The 21013-nt window shown below is 51.7% G+C and overlaps 1 protein-coding gene across 4 annotated transcripts in view; it reads left to right on the plus strand.

Moving 5' to 3' along the window:
* SCLY (selenocysteine lyase) overlaps positions 1 to 21013 on the plus strand; it is a 30436-nt gene that overhangs the window by 5608 nt on the left and 3815 nt on the right. For all 4 annotated transcript variants that reach the window (XM_068964326.1, XM_068964327.1, XM_068964328.1 and 1 more), the window contains exons 3-8: positions 2269 to 2369; positions 7131 to 7311; positions 10658 to 10785; positions 10967 to 11131; positions 12213 to 12319; positions 18628 to 18664. In XM_068964326.1, coding sequence (XP_068820427.1) covers positions 2269 to 2369; positions 7131 to 7311; positions 10658 to 10785; positions 10967 to 11131; positions 12213 to 12319; positions 18628 to 18664 — 719 coding nt within the window. The remainder of the gene's footprint in view (positions 1 to 2268; positions 2370 to 7130; positions 7312 to 10657; positions 10786 to 10966; positions 11132 to 12212; positions 12320 to 18627; positions 18665 to 21013) is intronic.

The raw sequence follows: 21013 nt of genomic DNA on the forward strand, positions 1-21013 counted from the left end.
TTCAAGGTTGGTTTCCTTTAGAATTGACTTAGCAGTGTTGTTTTAGTCACTAAGTCATGTCTGACTCTTTCCAACTCCATGGACTGTAGCCAGCCAGGCTCCTCAGTCCATGAAATTTTTCAGGCAAGAGTACCGGAATGGGTTGCCATTTCCTTTTCCAGGAGATCTTCCTGACCAAAGGATGGAACCTGGGTCTCCTGCATTGGCAGACAGGTTCTTTGCTGCTGAGCCACCAGGGAAGCCTCTGACTTAGCAATACTTGTGTACAGATTTACAGGCTTTTGTGGGTTTTCATGTCCATTTGCTTAGTAAGCTTGGTAAATAAAAGCCTTTTCAAAATCAGATACGAGTCATTCATTAACTTCATTGTTGGTTTATTTTGTACTTGTATTCTGGTTAATCTTTTGGACTTTGCCTTGTAGCTAATTTTTCCTCTAGAGAAACTGAACTTTCTCATGCATAAAACTGGAGAATGTGGAAAACAACTGAGTGCTAATAAAAAGCATTTGTCATGAAGAGGTTTAGGAATAACCCTCAGGAAGAGGCTCTCGTCCTGCCCTGTGAGCGGTGGGCATTTTCTGTGTTTGTGTGAAAATGGGATCTTACCGTAGTTACCTTGAGGTTGACCTGTGAGATTGTCAGCAGCTGTTTGTCTTCCCTGCCGAGAGGTGTTCTGTTATGCTGTGTTCATGCTCGCATCTGCTGACGGGCGTGTGAGCTGTTCCCGGTTCTTGGCGACTGCAAATGGCACTGCTTCGAATGTCGTGCACGAGTCACGGTCATCGCCTCTTTCTTCTCGGGTAAACAGTGTTCACCATAAACACCTAGGAGCGGGATGGTGGGATCAGATGGGAAGTGGAGATTAGACTCCTTAAGGAACCGCTGCCCTCTCTCCAAAGCGCTTGTACCATTTTGTGTTCCCACCGGCGTGATGCGAGTTGCATTTCCTCCGCAACCTCCTGACCACTTGGACTGGCCAGTCTTTTCATTTTAGCTGCTCTAATAGGCACATGACGGTAGAGAGGTAGCCCCACGAATCCTTACGAAGAAAGGTCTCCAAGACTTTGTCGATAAGTGGAACGGGAAGTTTTTGCAAACCAGTATGTAAATTATGAAACCCACTTCTGAAAAGGGAAAAGAAAAGAAACGCTTAGATGAAAGTGTCAGTGCGTCGGGAAAGGCTGCAGGCTGCCACACACCACATGGGCAGGGAAGGCAGGGTGATCAGCCCAGAGGCTCCTTTGAGGGGCTTCTCAACAGAATCCTGGGGCAGGATGGGGAGGGAGCAGGTGGACGGGCCCGAGAGGCATGCCTGAGGGGCTCACGGCGTGCCCCGTGGTGCTCCTGCTCACATTGACCGACGCTATCACAGCCTTTCAAGTATCACTAACTGAACAGACTGGGTCTCCTAAACACCGCAGACCTTCCTAACTTGTAATGAAAACTTAACGCAGTAGGCTTAGGGAGTGTGTGGATGACTTCGTATATGTATTTTTACCTCATCTTTTTACATTTCTATCTTTATGTGTGTTTTCTTATTTACATATTTCTTATAGTGGTACCTGCTCAAAAAAGTATTTTTATAAATAGGACTGAATGGTCAAAAGGTCTGGAGGCTACTGGTCTGTAGTCGAAGTATGAATGGTCATAGACATCTCCACAGTTCCTGCCCTGAGCCCTTCTTTCTCCACCATGTGAAGCTCAGTTCCTGCTTCCTGCTCTTCCATGAAACTAGGGGTAGCTGGGCTCCGAGCCCAGGTTTAAAAGCAAATGTGTCCCTGGGACGGTGATCTCACTAGTGACCGAGGGGACTGCACTGTGACATATGGTGCTGGACTTTGTATCGAGCAGTCGTGGGCTCTATTTCTGCTTATTTTTGTTGTTTTGCAGCGAGATCTATTACTCCACCCTTTCCTTCTCCCATCTTCCCAAATGGGAAGCGGGGCAGATGGCCACAGATCCTCTCTCGTAGCATTGGGTAAGAAGAAAGCCACGTCTCAGAATTTTAGGGCTCCGGCCTCCTCCCTCAGCTGTTTCTAGCTCCTCCCAAGTTCCTTGAATCTCAGTGGGTCCCCCTGATTTGCTGGCCTCTTCCCGTTGTCCCTTCGCCACGTGGTATCTAGGCTGTCACTCACGTTGGTGAACATGCATTGTCCTAGAACCGCCCACTCAGCCCTCCCGCTCCCTCATGACTGGTCGTTCCTTTAAATGTGTGTTGATTGGATTTGGTGCAGCAAAGTTACTGAATTTCCACTTTGGTTCCTCCAGGTAGGAAGGCCAAGGAGATTATCAACACGGCCCGGGAGAACCTCGCCAAGATGATAGGTGGGCAGCCTCAGGACGTGATCTTCACTTCAGGGGGCACCGAGGTAAATAGTCCAGAGTCTCGTGTTCTTTCAGCTGTCAGTAATTTAAAAAAAGATGAGGTGGTGCCCTCTTGGTAGTATGTCTTTTAAAGAAAGAGTAATGCTTTGTCCTGGTCTTTTGCAAATTAGCCTGATTATTAGGCAGCATTCATCCTATAAGTGAATTCCAGGGGGCTGATAGGATATTTGTTACCTAACATATGAATTAACTTGCTTGCATTGCTGTCTCAATAAAGAGAGATTCTCTGTCGTTTTGCCCTGGAATCATTCCTTTATATCCCCAAGTTTACCTTATTAAGAGGTTTGCAGTCAGAATGGCCATCATCAAAACATCTATAAACAACAAATGCTGGAGAGGTTATGGAGAAAAGGGAACCCTCCTACATTGTTGGTGGGAATGTAAATTAATGCAGACACTATGGAGAACAGAATGTGCTTAGTCACGCAGTCATGTCCAACTCTTTGGGACCCCATGGACTGTAGCTCGCCAGGCTCCTCTATCCGTAGAATTCTCCAGGCAAGAACACTGGAGTGGGTAGCCATTCCTCTCTCCAGAAGATCTTCCTGACCCAGGGATTAAACCCAGGTTTCTCGCATTGCAGGTGGATTCTTGACCGTCTGAGCCACCAGGGAATCCCTATGGAGGTGCCTTAAAAATTAAAAATAGAGTTACCATATGATTCAGCAATCCCACTCCTGGGCTCCTGGGCATATACCCAGAAAAGCTGAAAACCCTAATTCAAAAAGATACGTGCACCTCAGTGTTCACAGCAGCACTATTTATAATAGCCAAGACATGGAAGTAACCTAAATGTCCATCAACAGATGAGTGAATAAAGAAGATATGGTACATAAATATAATACACGCTGAGTGCAGTAACTCAGAGATAGACAAGTATTATATGATATCTCTTATACATGGAATCTTTAAAAAAAAATGATCCAAATGAAGTGATTTATGAAACAGAAGTAAACTCACAGACTTAGAAAAGAAGCTATGGTTACCAAAGGGGAAGCGGGGGCAAGGAGAGATAAATTTTAGGAATTTGGGATTAACATATGCACACTACTATATATAAAACAGATAAATGACAAAGACCTATTGCACAGCACAGGGGGTGATATTCAACATCTGGTGATAACTTGTAATGGAAAAGAATCTGAAAAAGAATGTATGTATAACAGAATCACTTTGCTGAACACCTGAATCCAACACAACATTGTAAATCAACCATACTCTGATTTTGAAAAAAAAGAGTGTGAGGTTTGACCCATTTGAGAGGTATTTCTTTTTAAACAGATGGAAGATTCTCAATGATAGTATGATGGCATCAAGTCCTCTACTCAAGTCATTCTTACCACCTCATTTCCTGAGGGTCTTTCACAGGTGATGTGACTGTCCACATTAAAAAAAACAAAAGAATCTGCAGCTAGATTATTAGTAAGTAAATTTAACAAAGTTATTACATTAAGAAAATCAAGTGTATTTTTATGTATCACCAACAATGCATATTTATCAAAGTACCAAAAAATATCAAATACTTAGGAAATAAATCTAGTAAAAGAGATTTTGTAAACCACTCCCCGCTCCAGTACACACACACACTGGGAAAGGAAAAGAATTTCTTACCAAGAGCCTTCAAAGCAGTTCTGAATAACTGGAGCATGTACCACGTTCACAGATGGGAAGACTCGGTGTAAGTGCCTCAGCTCTTTAGATCTTTGGATTCAGTGCGATGTCAGTCAGAACTCTGACTCCGTTTTTATGGCGCCTCACTGTATAGAAATACAAAATGCCAAGAACAGCCAAGGCTTCTTGAAGATCAAGAATGCGGTGAATTGCTCTATGAATTAAGACAGATGGCCTTAGGGCAGTGAGAAACACCGGGCCAGAAACAGGGCCACACCTGAGTGGGCCCTTGTTCCGTGGCGAACCCTGGCCCTTGTGATGCTGAAGAGCGATAGATTTCCTAAATACAAAAACCTTTAACCATAAAAGATTGATAAATCCTCCCACCACCACAAAGCAACCTGTAGGTCATCCGTGAACCCTGAGGGAAATCAGAAGGCCAGCCAGGCATTGGGAAAAGACGCTTGCAGCAAATAACTGACAAAAGACTCGCATCCAGAACACACCTGCAGACAACCCAGTAGAAAACGGGCAAGAAACGCGTTAAACCGCGCACTGAGGAGACGCCCTTGTGGTTTCTACATGGGAAAAGGTTCTCAGCCTCATAGCTGGTCAGAATCAAAGGTAAACAGCAACATGGGCGCCTCTGCCCACCCGTCAGTATGGAAGGAGTAAGACGTCCGACGGCAGGAGGTATCGAGCACAGGGCAGGCGGCGGCCCAGGCTGGAAACCACGCTCAAGTTGGGCGGGCACCGCCTGGCGATGCTGAGGCCGTGTCGCCCTGTCAGCCAGCTGCTCCACTCGGCGACATGCCCGAGAACGGGCCGTGTGGACAGGGGCAGGCGGGGCCGCTTGTGCCGCCTTCGTGACAGATGGAGACCAGGGGTGACCCGCACGTCCCTCCACACAGCACGGAAGGGTGCTCACGTCTCTGGGCAGTCCCAGGTGGAGGGTACCAGCCAGTGCCCTGTGGCAGCCGGAGCACTCCCAGGTGTGGATCGAGGGTGCCAGCCCGAGACTAAGCTGACCCCCGCCAGGGGGGCCTGGTTAGGGGCGGGGGGCTGCTGACAGGCCCCTGGGCAGTGACCACCCCCGCACACCAGGTCCAGACTCCTGATGGCCCGAAAGCAGCCGCCCCAGCGGCCCTGTGGCCATCTTGATCTCGTCTGGGGCCAGGTGCCAAGCAGCCTGTTGACCTGAAGGCACGAGGTGCGTTTTCAGTGGTGACCGACTGGTTCGCACAGGGGCTGTCGTGTTCTCAGCACCTCCGGGGCACTCGGCATGGGGTCCCGTGCCCCTCGGTACCCGCAAGTGGAGGCCGCCCGGCAGCTTTGTCAGCTCTCGGTGGGTCAGATCAGCTCTCAGTGGGTCAGATCAGCTCTGACCTGAGGGCCCCCCTTTCTGGACCACTGCAGGCAGCAGTGTCCTCAGAAGGGGTGACCTGGGACTTTATAAAGAACCACCCGCCACTCAGAGAAGCGCATCCAAGCCGCCCATCCTGGCCCTCTCCCCTAGCCACCCAGTTTGACGCATCTTGGGCCTTGGGGTCCCTGCACTGACTGCCTCATTCTCCCTCAGGGCCCCCTGTTTATACTCTCAGAGCCTTTCAGTCCCGGCCGGCTGACAGTGCACAAGGCTCCTCACCACCGAGCAAGCACAGCCCCTGCCTTCGCGCAGGCGGTGCCTTCGGATACCTGAATAGGTTGGATGTTCAGCTGAGAAAAAGATCAGTTCAGTTCAGTTCCATTCATATGAAGGTCAGGAGGCAAATAAGCAAAATCGGTTAGGAATGCTTACGCAGGAAGGAAAACAAGCAGGAAAATGATTACCATACAAATCAGGGTGGTGTTAGCTGGGGTGGAGGAGGTGGTGATTGGGGGGCGCCTGAGTGGGGGCTGTGTTTTTCCTCTTGATCCAGGTTATTGTTACTCAGATGTTCACTGTCATACTTTCTCATTAAACTTAACATTTCTATGCTCTTCTGTCTGTACGTTATATTTAATAACAAGAGTGAAGTGAAAGTCGCTCAATCATGTCCAACTCTTTGCGACCCCATGGACTATACAGTCCATGGAATTCTCCAGGCCAGAATACTGGAGTGGGTAGCTGTTCCCGTCTCCAGCGGATCTTTCCAAGCCAGGAATCGAACGGGGGTCTCCTGCATTGCAGGCAGATTCTTTACCAGCTAAGCTACCAGGGAAGCCCATATATAATAATAATGAGAACAATAATAATAATAAGAGAAAAGGATTTAAAACAGAAATCTCCCACCTCATCTCCTCAGTTATCCACTTCCTGTCCCTACAGGAGACCAGTACTGTTAGTTTCTGTTGAGTCCTGCAGAGACAGTCTCTGCCTTAAAAGCAGCTATGGGTGTAGATAATTTTACCTTCTCTCTTTCCCTTTTTGCCTCTTCAAGGAAGGATGTGGTGGGGAGGGGTGTGTGTGAATGTGTGTGTGTGTTGCCCTTTTTATACAGACTGTAGGATGCTGGTTCCAGTGTATGCTACCTTTTCCTTTAACAAGTGCCTTTGAGGTCTTTGGTATCAGCCTGTGGAGTGGCCCCTCGATGCTACAGCTGCTTGATGTTCAGTAAATAATGTGTAATTATTTACCAAGTCCCGTTATTTGATAGACATTGAGGTGCTCCTAAGATTTTGCTGCTTCATCTTTGTACACTTGATCAAGTTCACGTCCATCGGTTTGCTTCTGTACAAGCAGAGCTGTAGGATCAAGTCCAGGAAGTAGACCTCCTGAATCAGAGGGCTTATTTGATGGATGCACCAGGCGGCCCTTAACAGGGGTTGCACCAGTTCACACTCCCACCAGCGATGGGTGCCTGGGCAAAATATGCTTTTTTAACAGATTTAGACAATTTTAAATGTATAATGTTGCTTAACAACAATAACAAAAATCAGAATTCACCAGAAGTGAATTCTGACATTTCTGAAAATTGAAAAGCCCCAGATCTTTGCAGTTGGGTCTTTCAGAAGGCGCAGCTCAGGAGCTGAATTTCTTTGAGACCATTTTTTCCCACATTAGCCAGAAAAGAAACTACAAATGAGAGCAGTTGTTACTCGACGGGTCCCCTCGAGTGGTTATTGTAAGTGACCTTTCCGCTCTGTCTCTGCAGTCAAATAATTTAGTAATCCAGTCCATGGTGAAGCACTTCCACAAAGTCCGCGCTGCCAACGGGGACACAGGCGGGCATCCCAGCCCGGTGGACGGGGCCCTGCCCCACATCATCACCTGCACCGTGGAGCACGACTCCATCCGCCTGCCGCTGGAGCACCTGGGGGAGGAGCGCAAGGCTGGTGAGTGACCGCTGGCCGGCCCCCGCCCGCCGGCCGTGCTGTGATGCGATGCTTACGCGGCCTGTGCTTCTTCCATATTTTCCCTGAGGGACAAATCGTTCAGTGTGTGGAACAGGTCATTTATCACCGAAGGATGCAGAGACTCTTGTGTGTGATCACATACACACAGAGACACACGCCACCATAATCAGTGTGTAGAACTGGTCATTTATCATCTAATGATACATAGACTCTTGTGTATAATCAGACACACACCACCTCCTGGTTGCCAACTTGCTTACTCTCCTATAGTCCAGTGCCTCATAAGACCTGAAGACCTGCAAAGAATTACCATTTTGCTCAATCCAGAGCCCACCTGACCATGAACTCTGCGTTCTTTACATGGTATGGTGGTGGTGTCCAACTTTTTGCAGCCCCATGGACTGTCTTACCAGAATTCCTCTGTCTGTGGAATTCTCTAGGCAAGAATACTGGAATGGGCTGCCATTTCCTCCTCCAGGGGATTTTCCTGACTTAAGGATCAAATTTGCATCTGCTATGTCGCAGGCAGATTCTTTACCACTGAGCCAGCAGGGAAGCCCTTTGGGTACGATAAGTAAATGCTTATTTAGTAGCACGTCTATAAACGCTAACTGTGCTTTTCATTCTTTGATTTTAATCATTAAATCTTGGCTTCCTCCCTCTGGTAGAAAGGAAAAGGACGCAGTAGACATGACTTCTGGTGGCAAAAACAAGAACCAGTGCCCTCCTGCGGGGAGCCCTTCTCAGCACAGAGGAGGCTCGGGCCTCCCAGGTGGGGGGCAGGGGTGGTGCCCCTGCCCATGGGTCTGAGGGCAGGTGGGGCTTGCCCAGCAGTGGCAGTGGTCCTGGTCACTTCCGGCCCTTCCTCCACTTTTCCTGTGAAGTGGCATCCCGAGACATAGGGTGTCAATACTAGCTTTTCAAAACCAGTTTTTAAAAGTCATCGTTCTCAGAACAGCAGAGGTTGAACTCTGCTTGGAATAAGACAGTGCTTTTCTGTTCAGCGTTCACCTTATTACCTGATCTGCCTGGAAACCCGGGGAGAAGCAGGGAAAGTTTTTTTATCCTAAGGACAAGGAGTGGGACCGAACTGCTCGGTCTGACTGTGAGCCTTGTTACTGGTTTTCCTGTTTAACTGTTTTCCTGTTCAACTACTGGAAAGGTGTTTCTCTTTGTGGTCTTCCCTGAGTGGACCACTTTAACTAAAACAAGTCAGGTCTGACTTTCTTGTCTAAACTGTAGTTCCTTTTCATCCCTGTTGCACTTGTGCAGGGAAAGGCAATGTAATACATTGCCATTAGTTACTGTTACATGTTACCTCCTTTAAAATTACACAAGTTTTTACAAAGTATAGACACGAAGGGATAGAAATAATGTAAAGATCTGCAGAAAGGCTTCAAGGAAAAGCAAAGGTTCTTCCCCGACAGCCCTAGTCCTGAGGCAGCCGCCCTCGAGTTTGCCTTCAATACTTTCTCCCTCTCAGTATTATCATTTTAGCTGCTTCCACTTGAATACTTACGCGCTTAGAAACGTCATCTCCATTTCTCGGTTTGTCACTCAAGCACCTGTCTGTCGACTCCCTGGTGTGAAACGGGGGCTTGACCTTGCCTGTCTCCCACTCCTCCACCTCCACACTGTGCAAGTGGGTCTGCTTTCGTGAATGTCCGCTTTATGGAGGCGGAACTCACATACTATACCCTGAGCCCATTTGAAGTGTGCATCTCAGTCTCTTTAAAGTGCATTCAGAGTTGTGTGACCATCACCACAACCCATTATGATGCCTTTCCTGTTCCCACAGAGGACCTCGTTACCCGTGACTGTACCTGTTTCCCTCACCCCTGGGCAAGCTGGTCCACAGAGTCGTCTCTGGAGACTGGCCCATTCTGACTGTCATGTGAAGGGAAGCATCGGATACGTGGTCTTTGTCACTGGCTTCTCTCACATAGCACTGTGTCTTCCAGGTTCACCCGCATCGTAGCCTGTGCCAATATTTCCTCCCTTTTTATGGCTGAATGATGCTCACATTTTAGCTGTTCATCATTGATGAACATTTGATATTAATATTATGAATAATGCCATTGGGAGCTTTTGTGTAGAAGTGTTTGTCTGGATGTGTGTTTTTGTTTCTCTCGAGTATCTGCCAGGAGTGGAGCTGCTGGGTCACGTGGTAATTCTGTTTCACCTTCCGAAGGCTCTGCTTGTTTAACCCTGACCTTTGTATTCCACAGGAGTTGCCCCATTTTACATTCCCACCGCTGGTGCCTGGGGTGGGGGTGGGCTTCCGATTTCTCCGGGTCCTTGCCAACGTTTGTCTGCTGTCAGTGTTTATTACAGCCATCCTAGCAGGTATCAGGTGGCTTTAATGGGTGGGTTTTAATCTGCATCTCCCTGAGGATTGATGATGAGGAGCGGGTGTTCATGTACGTAATAAAGAGACAAACTCCTGGCTGGAGTAGCCGTTTCTTCACTCCCCTCTGAGTCCCACAGTGGAGGCACCAGCAGCAGCCGTCTTTTGCTGCCCCCCCGCCCCCTCCCACCCCCACCCCGGGAGCCCGCCTGGGCCTGCTGGCCAGGCCAGCGCCTCTGTCGCCCACTTGTGAGTGTGGGGTGGGGTCCTCGGGTGTCAGAACCTGGTCCTCCGCCTGCCTCCGCAGTCGGCGGCCCCCCGCCCCGCTCTCCGCATGTGCACCCTGAACTCAGCTGACGTCTGGGTCCTTTCCTACTCTTTGTGGAGTTAGTTTTCACCTGTCTGCAGCCTGGGTGAGTTTCCCTGTTGGCATTAACCTGATATCACCATCTCTGTGTATTCTGGGCATGGCTAAGAATTCCTCGTCCGCAAGGTGCTGCACATGTTGAGAAATATATCCATTCTCTCGTTTCAGTGGGATCTTGAGGGGGAAGCGGGTATGTCGTCTTCAGCATTTTGCACCAGAAACCTGGGCTTAGTCACCCTGCCTGTCTTCCACCTGCAGTAGCAGGGGTCTAAGCGCCGGGGCAGTGCTGGGTACAGGAGGGGCTTAAGGACGGCTGGGTCAATGCCAAGTGAGTGAAGGTCACGTTGCTGGCACCTCAAGATGCTCTTGTGAACTAAGGTGTCTCAGCTGCTCACAGGCCCCTCAGCGGAGAACAGAGGGTCCCCAGAGAGACCCCACCACTGAGGCTCATTGGTGAAGCCTGCAATCCACTGTCTGTGGGCCTGGTGACAAAGAGTGGCTCATATTCCTTCAGTCTTCTGAACCTTCACAATAAATTGCTTTTTCACTGTGTCCCGATCCAGAGAGGAGGCCTTGTTGGGCTGACCTCACGTTTGTGTCTTACTCCTCAGAGGTCACCTTCGTCCCCGTGTCCAAGGTGAATGGGCAGGTGGAGGCTGAGGACATCCTGGCGGCTGTCCGCCCAGCCACGTGCCTGGTGACCATCATGCTGGCCAACAACGAGACGGGCGTCGTCATGGTGAGTCGCTGTCCTCCTGGGGAGACTGATGGGGACGTGGGCTTCTGGCCCAGCCTCCCCTTTTCCTCCATTCTTTAGTCTGGGAACTTCCGCCGCACCCTTGCTCATTGCTGCTCATTTCTTTGACTCCGGCTCTGTGGAATCAGAGTGACCCGCCCGCTGTCTGCTCTCCCCTCTCCAGCCGGTGCCTGAGATCAGCCGGCGAGTCCGAGCCCTGAACCAGCAGCGGGCGGCAGGGGGGCTGCCGGAGGTGCTCGTGCACACGGACGCCGCCCAGGCCCTGGGGAAGCAGCGTGTGGACGTGCGGGACCTGGGCGTGGACTTCCTGACCATCGTGGGTCACAAGGTTCGTCTGCCTGACCCCCTGCCCTCCCGCAGGGAGGCTGCTCAACACCCGTGAGGCTCACCCCTGAGCAGAGCCCAGGGCACCACTCACCCTCCCTCACCTGGCATGCCCGGTGTGCCCACTCAGCAAGGCCCTGGGTCGAGGTGCCAGGCGGACTGTGACCCTGTGGCCAGGCAAGGCTGTGGAGGGGGTAGAGGGAGGGGTTTGGGGAGGTAGGGAGGAAGGGGTTCGGGGGGTGGTCTCAGGTGGGCTTAGCCCGGGAGTGAGTGTTCTCTATAGCTTCCCAGGTGGCGCAAGTGGTAAAGAACCTGCCTGCCAGTGCAGGAGACATAAGAGACGCGGTTCAGTCCCTGGGTTGGGAAGATCCCCTGGAGGCGGGCACGGCAGCCCATTCCATATTCCTGCCTGGAGAATCTCCTGGACAGAGGAGCCGGGCGGGCTGCAGTCGATGGGGTTGCACAGAGTCAGACACGATTGGATGACTGAGCAGCTGCAGAGTATTCTCTGCACTCCCAGCCCACCCCCACCCCCACCCAGGGACGGAAGATGCCGGGCTCAGCAGTGAGGGCTTGTCTAACCTGACTCACAGGGCAGCTCAGACAGCGAAGGTGTGGTTTTAGCGACCCTCAGCTCTAGGCTGTGCTGAGGAAATACTAATAGTTAGCAGTAAAGACCCTTCGGAAGCTCTTGTGTCTCTCTCCAGCAGCCAAGAGAACCGGGAGTATTTTTAGTACTTTCTTCCCAGCTGGTTCCCAAGGGAGTGAGTGTGCCCACCTGACACGCCGGCACGTAAAACTTCTCCCTAATGAGGCTGTGAGAGCGGGAGCCACCCACAGGATAGCCCTCGGCCACCTCTGACTCCAGCCCATCCGTCAGTCTCCCCTGTGGCAGGCAGGTGCCCTCTGCCCCTGAGCTGGGGCCCAGCGTCCAACACCTGCCCCGCACCCGTGTCTGGACGGGTCCCGGCCACGAGACCGCAGAAAGCAGGGCCCTCACATTACATTTCCGTGTCCCTCCCAGCACATGCAGGAGAAGGTGCCTGAAGGTTCTTGCTGGATGAGTGACTGGCTTTTCCTTTCAGTTCTACGGCCCCAGGATTGGAGCGCTCTACGTCCGAGGGCTTGGTGAGCACACCCCTCTGTACCCGATGCTGTTTGGAGGCGGACAGGAGCGGAACTTCCGGCCAGGGTAAGGCAGGAGATGACCGAGCTGTCTGGGCACCGGCTGCGCCGTGCGTGTGCAGGGCGGCGGCCCTCCCGCCTCTTGGAAGCGCTGCAATAGAGCCTCCGCTGATCTGACATGGCCCCACTGGCTGGCTCTGCACTTGGGACCCACGCACGTGCCATCTTGCCTGAGAGGGTTCAAAGCAGATGAAGGAATCTGTCTTGTGGCTGCTTCAGTGCGTCAAGTTCCTTCTGTTATTTGGGCCCAGCTGACAGTAGAGGGGCCGCTGCACCCCACCCCAGCGCCGGCTGAGATGTGCTGTTCCCCCTGACTGTGGGGATGTGCAGGGCCACAGGGGAGCATCTGGCTTCCTCTCCAAAAGCTCCTGTGTCCTCAAGACTTGCTGGCAATGGGGGCGGGGCTAGCACCACACGTGTCAGAAACGTGATAACAAGAGGGAGAGACCAGACATGCGCTGGGTCCCTGGCGTTTCTTTGCCTCCTTTAATCCAGAACTAGAGCAGAAGAAGCCAGCAACTCAGAAACACCAGTAAGGGCTGATAAAGAAAGCCCAACGAGCCCACTCTCCAGGTGGGGGCAGGGAAAGGACACCCTAGCAAGACGGAGGGCTTCTAGACAACACGTGCTGTCCTCCAGCTGTCACCATGGGCACCTGCCTCCACCCACACCTGCACCACGGAGGTGCCAGGGGGCCCAGACTTCCGCCCACACACACTGTGACAGGAGCCCACCCCCTCCAGTGCCAGACAGGGCCCAGTGAGGAGCCAGGACGTCTGCCCCGCCACAGCAGTGCGCCCCCACCATGGTGCCAGCTGGACCCCATGGGGACCCTGGGCCTCAGCCCACACCCGTCACTGGCAAGGTGCCTGCTCCTCTCAGGTGTTGACCTGGACTGAGCTGGGAGCCCAGACGTCTGCCCCTGCCTGGCGGTGATGAGCAGGGTCAGAAAATGCCAGCTACTACAGAAGGGTTAACAAACATCAAGAATCATAAAATAACATACAGACATTGAGGTTTCAGTTAAAAATTACTCATCATACTGAGAACCAGAAAGATCTTAAACCAAAGAAAAGAAACTCTCAATAGATGCCGACACGGAAACGACAGAGATTGTCTGTCTGACGAGGTTTTAAGGCAAACACAATAAAATGCTTTAATGACCAATTATGAACACACCTGAAACAGAAGAAAGTGTCAGCAAAGACGAAGAGGAGCAAGACTGAAATTTTAGAACAAACGATTTCAACAACCAAAGTAAAAAGGCCGTACACAGGCTCACCAGCAGAATAGGGGCAACAGAAGAAAAGACTCGGTGAACGGAAAGAACAGAATTAACCAATATGAAAAAGAGAGAGGAAGTAGACTGGAAAAAATTGAGCAGAGCCTCAGAGACCTGTGGGACCCATAGGAGATCTAACATTCATTTCACTGAGGTCCGAGAGGGCGAGCAGGAGGAGGATGGGAGGAAAAAGAACTTGGCAAAGGGACAAATTTGGAAAGAGACAAATTCAGAGATTCAAGAAGCTGAACAAAACCCAACCAGGGTAAACCAAAAGAAATCTAAGACACAAAATATAAACTTCCATAAATGAAAGACAAAGGAACAATCCTCCATACAGCCAGAGGAAAAAATAAACAACTCCTTACCTATAGGGAAAAAATAATTCAAATGTTAGTGGATTACTAATCAGTAACCACAGAGGCCTAAGGAAGTAAGGCAAAATTTTCCAAGTGCTCAAAGAAAAGGCCTGTCAATCAGAGTCATGTCATCCAGCAGAAATATCCTTCAGGAACAAAGAAGGAATCAAGATGTTTTCAGATGAAAGAGAAAATTAACAGAATTTGTCACCAGAAAACCTTCATGCTAAAAACGACTAAAGAAGTTCTCTATACAGAAAGGAAACAGTAAAAGAAGGAAACTTAGAACAGCAGAGAGAAAAGAGCTTGATAAGCAAGAATATAGGTAAATAAAATAGACTTTCCTTCTCTTGAGTTTTCTAAATTACGTTTGATGGCCTAGGCAAAAATCATAGCACTGTCTGCTGTGCAGGGGGCTTCGCTAGTGGTCCAGTGGTTAAGAGTCCACCTGCCAATGCAGGGACATGGGTTTGATCCCTAGTCCAGGGAGATCCCACATGCTGTGGGGCAACTAACCCCATGCGCTACAACTCCTGAGCCTGCATGTTGCAGCTACTGAAACCTGCACACCCTAGAGCCCTGCTCCACAACAAGAGACACCGTCCCAGTGAGAAGTCCAAGCGCTGCGGCAGAGCACAGCCCCTGATCGCGGCAGAGACACCGTCCCAGTGGGAAGCCCGAGCGCTGCGGCAGAGCGCAACCCCTGCTCTCGGCAGAGACACCGTCCCAGTGAGGAGCCCAAGCGCTGTGGCAGAGCGCAGCCCCTGCTCGCAGCAGAGACACCGTCCCAGTGGGAATCCCGAGCACTGCGGCAGAGCGCAGCCCCTGCTCGCGGCAGAGACACCGTCCCAGTGAGAAGCCCGAGCGCTGTGGCAGAGCGCAGCCCCTGCTCGCGGCAGAGACACCGTCCCAGTGGGAAGCCCGAGCGCTGCGGCAGAGCACAGCCCCTGCTCGCGGCAGAGACACCGTCCCAGTGAGGAGCCCAAGCGCTGCGGCAGAGCACAGCCCCTGCTCGCGGCAGCTGGAGAAGAGCCCCTGTGCAGCAACAGAGACCCGGCACAGCCAAAAACAAATAATTTTTTTTTAATGTAAGTGGAAAAAATATTTACGATGATTATTTTATGAATGGGGAAGAATAACAGATATATAAAGAGGTACATTTTCTATTCTTTACTTGAACTTCTGAAAACTGTTTAAGTAACTCACAGAAAAATAGGAAAAAGGAAACAGAGGAAAAAATAGAACAAACCAAAAAAATAAAATGGCAGACTTAAGCCTGAACACCAACTATTACATTAAATGTAAATGGAATAATGTATCATTAAAGGCAGAGGCTGGCAGAATAAATTTTTGAAAACTGATCTAACCATATGCTGTCTCTAAGAAACTCACTTCAAATATAGCAAGTTGGGGAAAAGTGTATCATGTAGATCTTAATCTAAGGAAAGCAGGCCTGTGTATATAACATTAGCTAAAGGAGACTCCAGAGCAAAGGAAATTACCAGAGGGTGAAAGGAATAGAGAATCAGTTCCCCAAGGAGACATGGCAACCCCAACATGGGTGCGCTAAACAGCACAGCTTCAAAATGTGCGAGGAAACAAAGCCTGAACTGAAAGGAGAAGAAGACAAATCCACGAGTACAGATGGGCACTTCAACACCCATCCCTCAACAATGGAGAGAATGACTAGACAAAAGCTGGCCAGGATCTAGAGGAACTCAGCAGCACCTACCAACAGGAGCTAATCAACACGCCTGGGACTTTCCACCCAACGCCAGTAAGATACCCATTCTTTTCAAGTGCCACGGAATATGCACTAAGATAAGTCACATTCTGTACCATCAAACAAACCTCAGCACATTTAAAGCACTGAAATTACACAGAGTGTTTTCCTTAACCACAATGGAATCAAACTAGAAATCAATAACAGGAAGGTAATAAGAAAATCTCCAAACACTTAGAAACAACCCACTTATGAGTAATCCATGGGGCAGATTACTGAAATGAATGGAAATACAGTTACCAACTTCTTTGGGACACAGTTAGAGGATGGCGGAGGGGAAGCCTACAGCACTGAATGCGCGTCAGACAGAGGGGAGCGTCTCCGGTCAGCGAGCCCCCACCCGCAGCACCGAGAGCGCAGAGCAAGTTACCCCAAAGCAAACAGGAAGAATTCAGTGACAGAGACGTGAGCAGAGGCCAGTGAGACTATGGACAAAAATCACTTTTAAAAATCAGCGAATTGAAGATCTGGCTCTTGGAAAACATGGATAAAATTGACAGACGTTTAGCAAGACTGACAAAAAAAGAGAGAAGAAACAAATTGCCATTATCAAGAATGAAACAAGATATCACTGTGGGCCCTAGAAGAGCCCACAGAATAAAATTCTTTTTATTATCAAAAAGAATAAAGGAATGCTACAAAGAACCTCACATACATGAATTTGATATGAAGAGTAGACTACTTCATCAAAAAAATATAAGCTACTGTAATTCCCCTAATATGAGGTAGCCTTTCAGCGTTGGTGCTGGAACGTTTAGACATCCACAGGTAAAGACAGACATCAGCCCAGGTCTCACACCTTATAGAATGCAACTGAAAATAGAGCATGAACTGAAATGTAAAACATAAAACTGTAAAAATTTTAGGAGAAAATCTTCAGAACCTAGAGCTAAGCAAAGAGTTGTTAGACTCGACACCACAATCGTCCATAAAAGGAAAAGTTGATGAACTTCATCTAAACTTTTGCCCTGAAGAAAGCTTTGTTTAGAGGATAAAAAGACAAGCTGCACATTAAGAAAAAATGTTTTCAAATGACAGATCCGCCAAAGGGCTGGTACCTAGAATACATAAACAAAAAACTAAATACGCAACTACTATACAACCTAGGAGTTTCATTCCTAGACATTTATCCCAGAGAAATGAAGACTTGTATTCACAAGCAAAGCCTGTACCCAGAAGTGTTTAGCAGCTTTATTCATCACAGCCACGAACTGCAGGCCACCCAAATGTCCTTAAACAAGCAGGCCACGTGCCTGCTATGGAACTCCTGTCAGGGATGAGGAGGAAAGAACCATGGACACACACAACAGCCCGGAGGCACCTCCAGAGGAGTTTGGCAAAGGCGAACAGCCAAGCCCTCCAAGTTATGAGCTCTGTGACATCACTTACATGACAAAATTTGAAATGTCCCCCGGGGCTAAGGAGGGAACGGGGCCGAGGGTGTGGGTGATGAAGAGTGGGCGTGGTTAGCGAAGGGCTGCAGGAGGGCCTTTGCAGCAGTGGCCGTGTCTGTGTCTGGTCAGTGTCCAGGCTGGGACTCTGGCCTGCAGTGCTAGAAAATGAGTTCAGGATACACAGAGTGCCTCTGTGCTGTTTCTTCCAGTGACATGTGAATCTATGTTTTCTCAAAATAAAAAGATTAATTAAAAGAGAAAGGAGGGAGAGAGGGGAAACAAAGGAAGAAGAAGGACGTCCCTGGTGGTCCAGTGGTTAAGACTCCACCTCACAATGTGGGGGACATGGATTCGATCCCTGGTCGGGCACTGAGATCTCACATGCCACAGGGCAGGGAAGCCTGCACATCACAACTCGAGAGTGTGCGCCCTGACAAAGATCCCACGTGCCGCAAGTAAGATCTGACGCAGCCAAATAAACAGATACTAGGGAAAAGGGAGGGAGGGAGAAGAGGCGGAACAGCAGCTGTGCCAGAGTCTTAGGGCAGCTCCGTGGGTGGACAGGTGTGGGAGCAGGTTTGCATGGCTCTGGGTGGGGGTGGAGTGCTGGGGTGGGGCGGGGGCGGGGCTGGGCTCATCCCAGGTCAGACCTTGAGCGATGCGTCAGGTCCAACCCTGTCGTCCTACAGAGGAGCGTGACATTAGAGGTCGCACAGCCCTGGATGGAGCCCAGAGCCCCTGGCTCTTCCCAGTCCACCCTGCCCCACCACCTCCAGATGTCAGAGCCCGTCTCAGGGACAGACCTGACCAGGAAGCTTGTCCAGGCAAGGCCAGTGGGACCTGGTGTCCTGCACCGTCTGTGCTGCTCACCTGAGTCCATTCATCTTGCTCTGTTAGTGAACAAGCAGGAAACAGCTCCAGAGGCTTAAGAGGACTTCATTTAGCCAAAGCGGAAAGTTAAGTTACTGTTCTGGTTTTTCCTGAAATGGAGTGAAGCGTTGCAGTTTTAGTTAGATCAGCACGAGGGACGGTTCTCCTGTCCCCTCCTGCACAGCCATGCACGTTCCTGCGTGCGCACACACACACACAACACCCCAAATCTCTAGTCACCAAAGATCCACCCCGTATTACAGCTGAGAGGCTGCAGGGAGTGGGCTGGGGACTGAGTCCCTGGAGCTTGGCCGGGTTTGGCAGGGGCACCAAGGAGACGGGCTCTGGGGCCTGCGGCCAGAGGGGGGTTTCTCGCGGGGAGGGTAAGGGTCCAGACAGAACTATCACGTGGCTGGCCAGTGACAGCCAGGGCAGACTGCCCACAGTGCACCGCATCTGCCGCAGCCACGGAGGGCTTGGGGGCTGGCAGCTGCCCTCGTGGAGGAGAGGTGTTGGCATCACTGTCTTTACTCCCAACACCTGACTTTCATATGGCTGGGATTTCTTCCAAGGGTGTTGGTTAATTACTCTGCATGGAAACGGGACTGAATCCCTTGTCTCTTACAGGACAGAGAACACCCCGATGATTGCCGGCCTTGGGAAGGTAAGCCCTGGGACCTTGGACGGATGCAGCTCGCTTTGTCCGTCAGTGTGCCGGGGAACCTCAGTCTTCCTCCTGCGTCTCTTCCTCACTCTCACCCCATGTGCGGGGGTGGGGTCCCCACCGAGCGGACCTGTGGCACCAGCCAGGGGTCCTGCAATTCAGCTCCATCCTGACACTGTCCACCCTCAGGATGAGGTCTTGGTCCCACAAGACCCCCCACCCCCGAAAACTTCAGATGCCAATTGTCACCTGTGCTTGTGACCAACTGGCTGTGCATCTGAGGTTCCCACGGCCCGCTCCTCGAGTTCAGTGAGTCTGCTGGAACAGCTCACAGAACTCAGAGGAGCTAGACCACTGACCCCAATAAACAGTTTGTCATGAAAGGGTGTGATAGAGGACACAGGTGGACACCCAGAAGGGCAGGACGTGGGAAGGGGCGTCCATGCCCTTGCCAGCAACACCCCCGCCCCCCGCCGCCCGCAGCACCTCTGTGCTCAGCAACCTGGAAGCTCTCTGAAGCCATCCTTCCGGGGTTTTAGTGGAGGCTTCGCTCAATCATTAACTCCGTCTCCAGCCCCTCTCTGCTCTCTGGAGGTGGGGCCGGGGCATTGAAAACCCCATGCTTCTAATCCCGGTTCCATGACCAGCCCCCACCTAGAAGCCCACCCAGAATCACCTCATTAGAGCAGGAGGCACTCCTGTCATCCAGGAAACTCCTGGGACTTGGGAGCTCGGCATCAGGAACCAGAGTCCAAGGCCAAAATTAGAATAACGGCAGCCCCCTCCTGCCACCATGACTCTGGAGACTCCCAGGCCTCCATCCCAGTGCAGGGCCAGGGCAGACCAGTGGGCATATTCTGTGGGCTCACAGCAGTTTCCCAGCCATTCCAGTAGGTGGCCCGGGCTTCAGAGAAGGTCACATTCGTGACCCCAATAAACGGGCCAATGTATTAATAAGAGAAACCTCGAATTTTATTTATCAACCTGGAGACATGCTTTTTAGGATCCGTGGAGTGAGTTTCATGTGCCTAGCATTTGAAAGGAACAGACTCTCTTTTTGAGTCTTCTAACATAAAAAACAGCAACATCATTCCTGCAGGTTTGCTCCTGCCTGGTCCTGCAGCTCGCCGCACCCCCCCCCCACGCTCCCCACACACACACTCCTCGCCCCCTCCACCCCCACCCCCCACCCCCAGCCTGAGCCTGGCTGCCCCTCCCCTGAAGATGAGGGCACAGTGCAGCCTCTTAAGGAGGCTTCTTCTGAGGACCAGACGGCGGCCCAGCAGCAGCCTGCCCCTCCTTGGCCACACACAGCCCCTCTGACCCTGCCATCACTTGGGGCGGGGGGCCCACCATCGTCGCCCCCTCGCCCAGCCTGGACCCCCCACACACTGCTCGCCTTCCCCGGGAGGTGTGTGTCCTCACCTACCAAGGCCAAGTCCAGGCCTCCTGGCGCTCTCCGCCCCTTCCCCACGCGCCTGAAGGCAGGCCCCCCCTGCTGTCCCCCCCTTCCCACCTCCCATCCCCGTGCTCCCCTTCCTGTGTCCTCCGCCCGTGGAGTGGCCTGCATGCGTCCCTCCCCTCCTGAGGCCTGGTCTGCTGTGTGCTCTGCTCCCCTGAGGCCTCAGAGAAGGCCCCCAGTTGCCCTGTGACTTCCAGAAGGTGTGGGGCCAGTTCTCCGCCCCCGCCCCAGCCGGGCGCCTTCTCTGCTTCCTCTCCCGTCAGCCTCCTCTCCCGGCCTGGTGCTCACCCCCTGACCCCGGGGCTCTGACGCTGGCCTGGGCTCCGGTCTTCCACAGACCCTGACCTCCGGGGAGACCCAGGTCCCCACCAGCTTCCTCGTCCCTCAATGTGTCCTGCTCTCTCCTCGAGGTGCCCCCTGCCACCCAGGCTCTCGCTGAGAAACCCAGGAGGTACCCTCAGTCCTCCCCGTCCTCGCCCCCACACCTGACGCGGCAGCTGGTCCCATCCATCCAGCCTCCGCCACAGATGAAGACCTGCCCCTTGTCCATAGTCCACCGAGTCTAGGCCAGGCCACCCCCACCTTTTGCGTGGATGCCTCACGCATGCTCCACACGGCACCCAGCTGTGAACACACAGATCAGGCGGCTCAGACCCAGCTCCAGCATCCAGGTTTCAGCTCAGAGCCCGCCGTCGCTAGGCCTCCGGCACCGTCCTCCCGCTCACAACGCTCCAGGAGCGCTCGCCCTTCCCTCCTCGGGCCTCCGCCCGAAGCGCCCTTCCCCGGGCTCTGCGCTTTCTTCACGGCACCCACCCGAGGGCAGACATGACCACCTCTTCCTCCGTCCTGTCCGTCTGTCTCTAGAGTAGACCGGGAGAGCCTCCAGT

This window comes from Capricornis sumatraensis, chromosome 2, assembly GCF_032405125.1.
Source record: "Capricornis sumatraensis isolate serow.1 chromosome 2, serow.2, whole genome shotgun sequence".
In the NCBI taxonomy this organism is placed as follows: domain Eukaryota; kingdom Metazoa; phylum Chordata; class Mammalia; order Artiodactyla; family Bovidae; genus Capricornis; species Capricornis sumatraensis.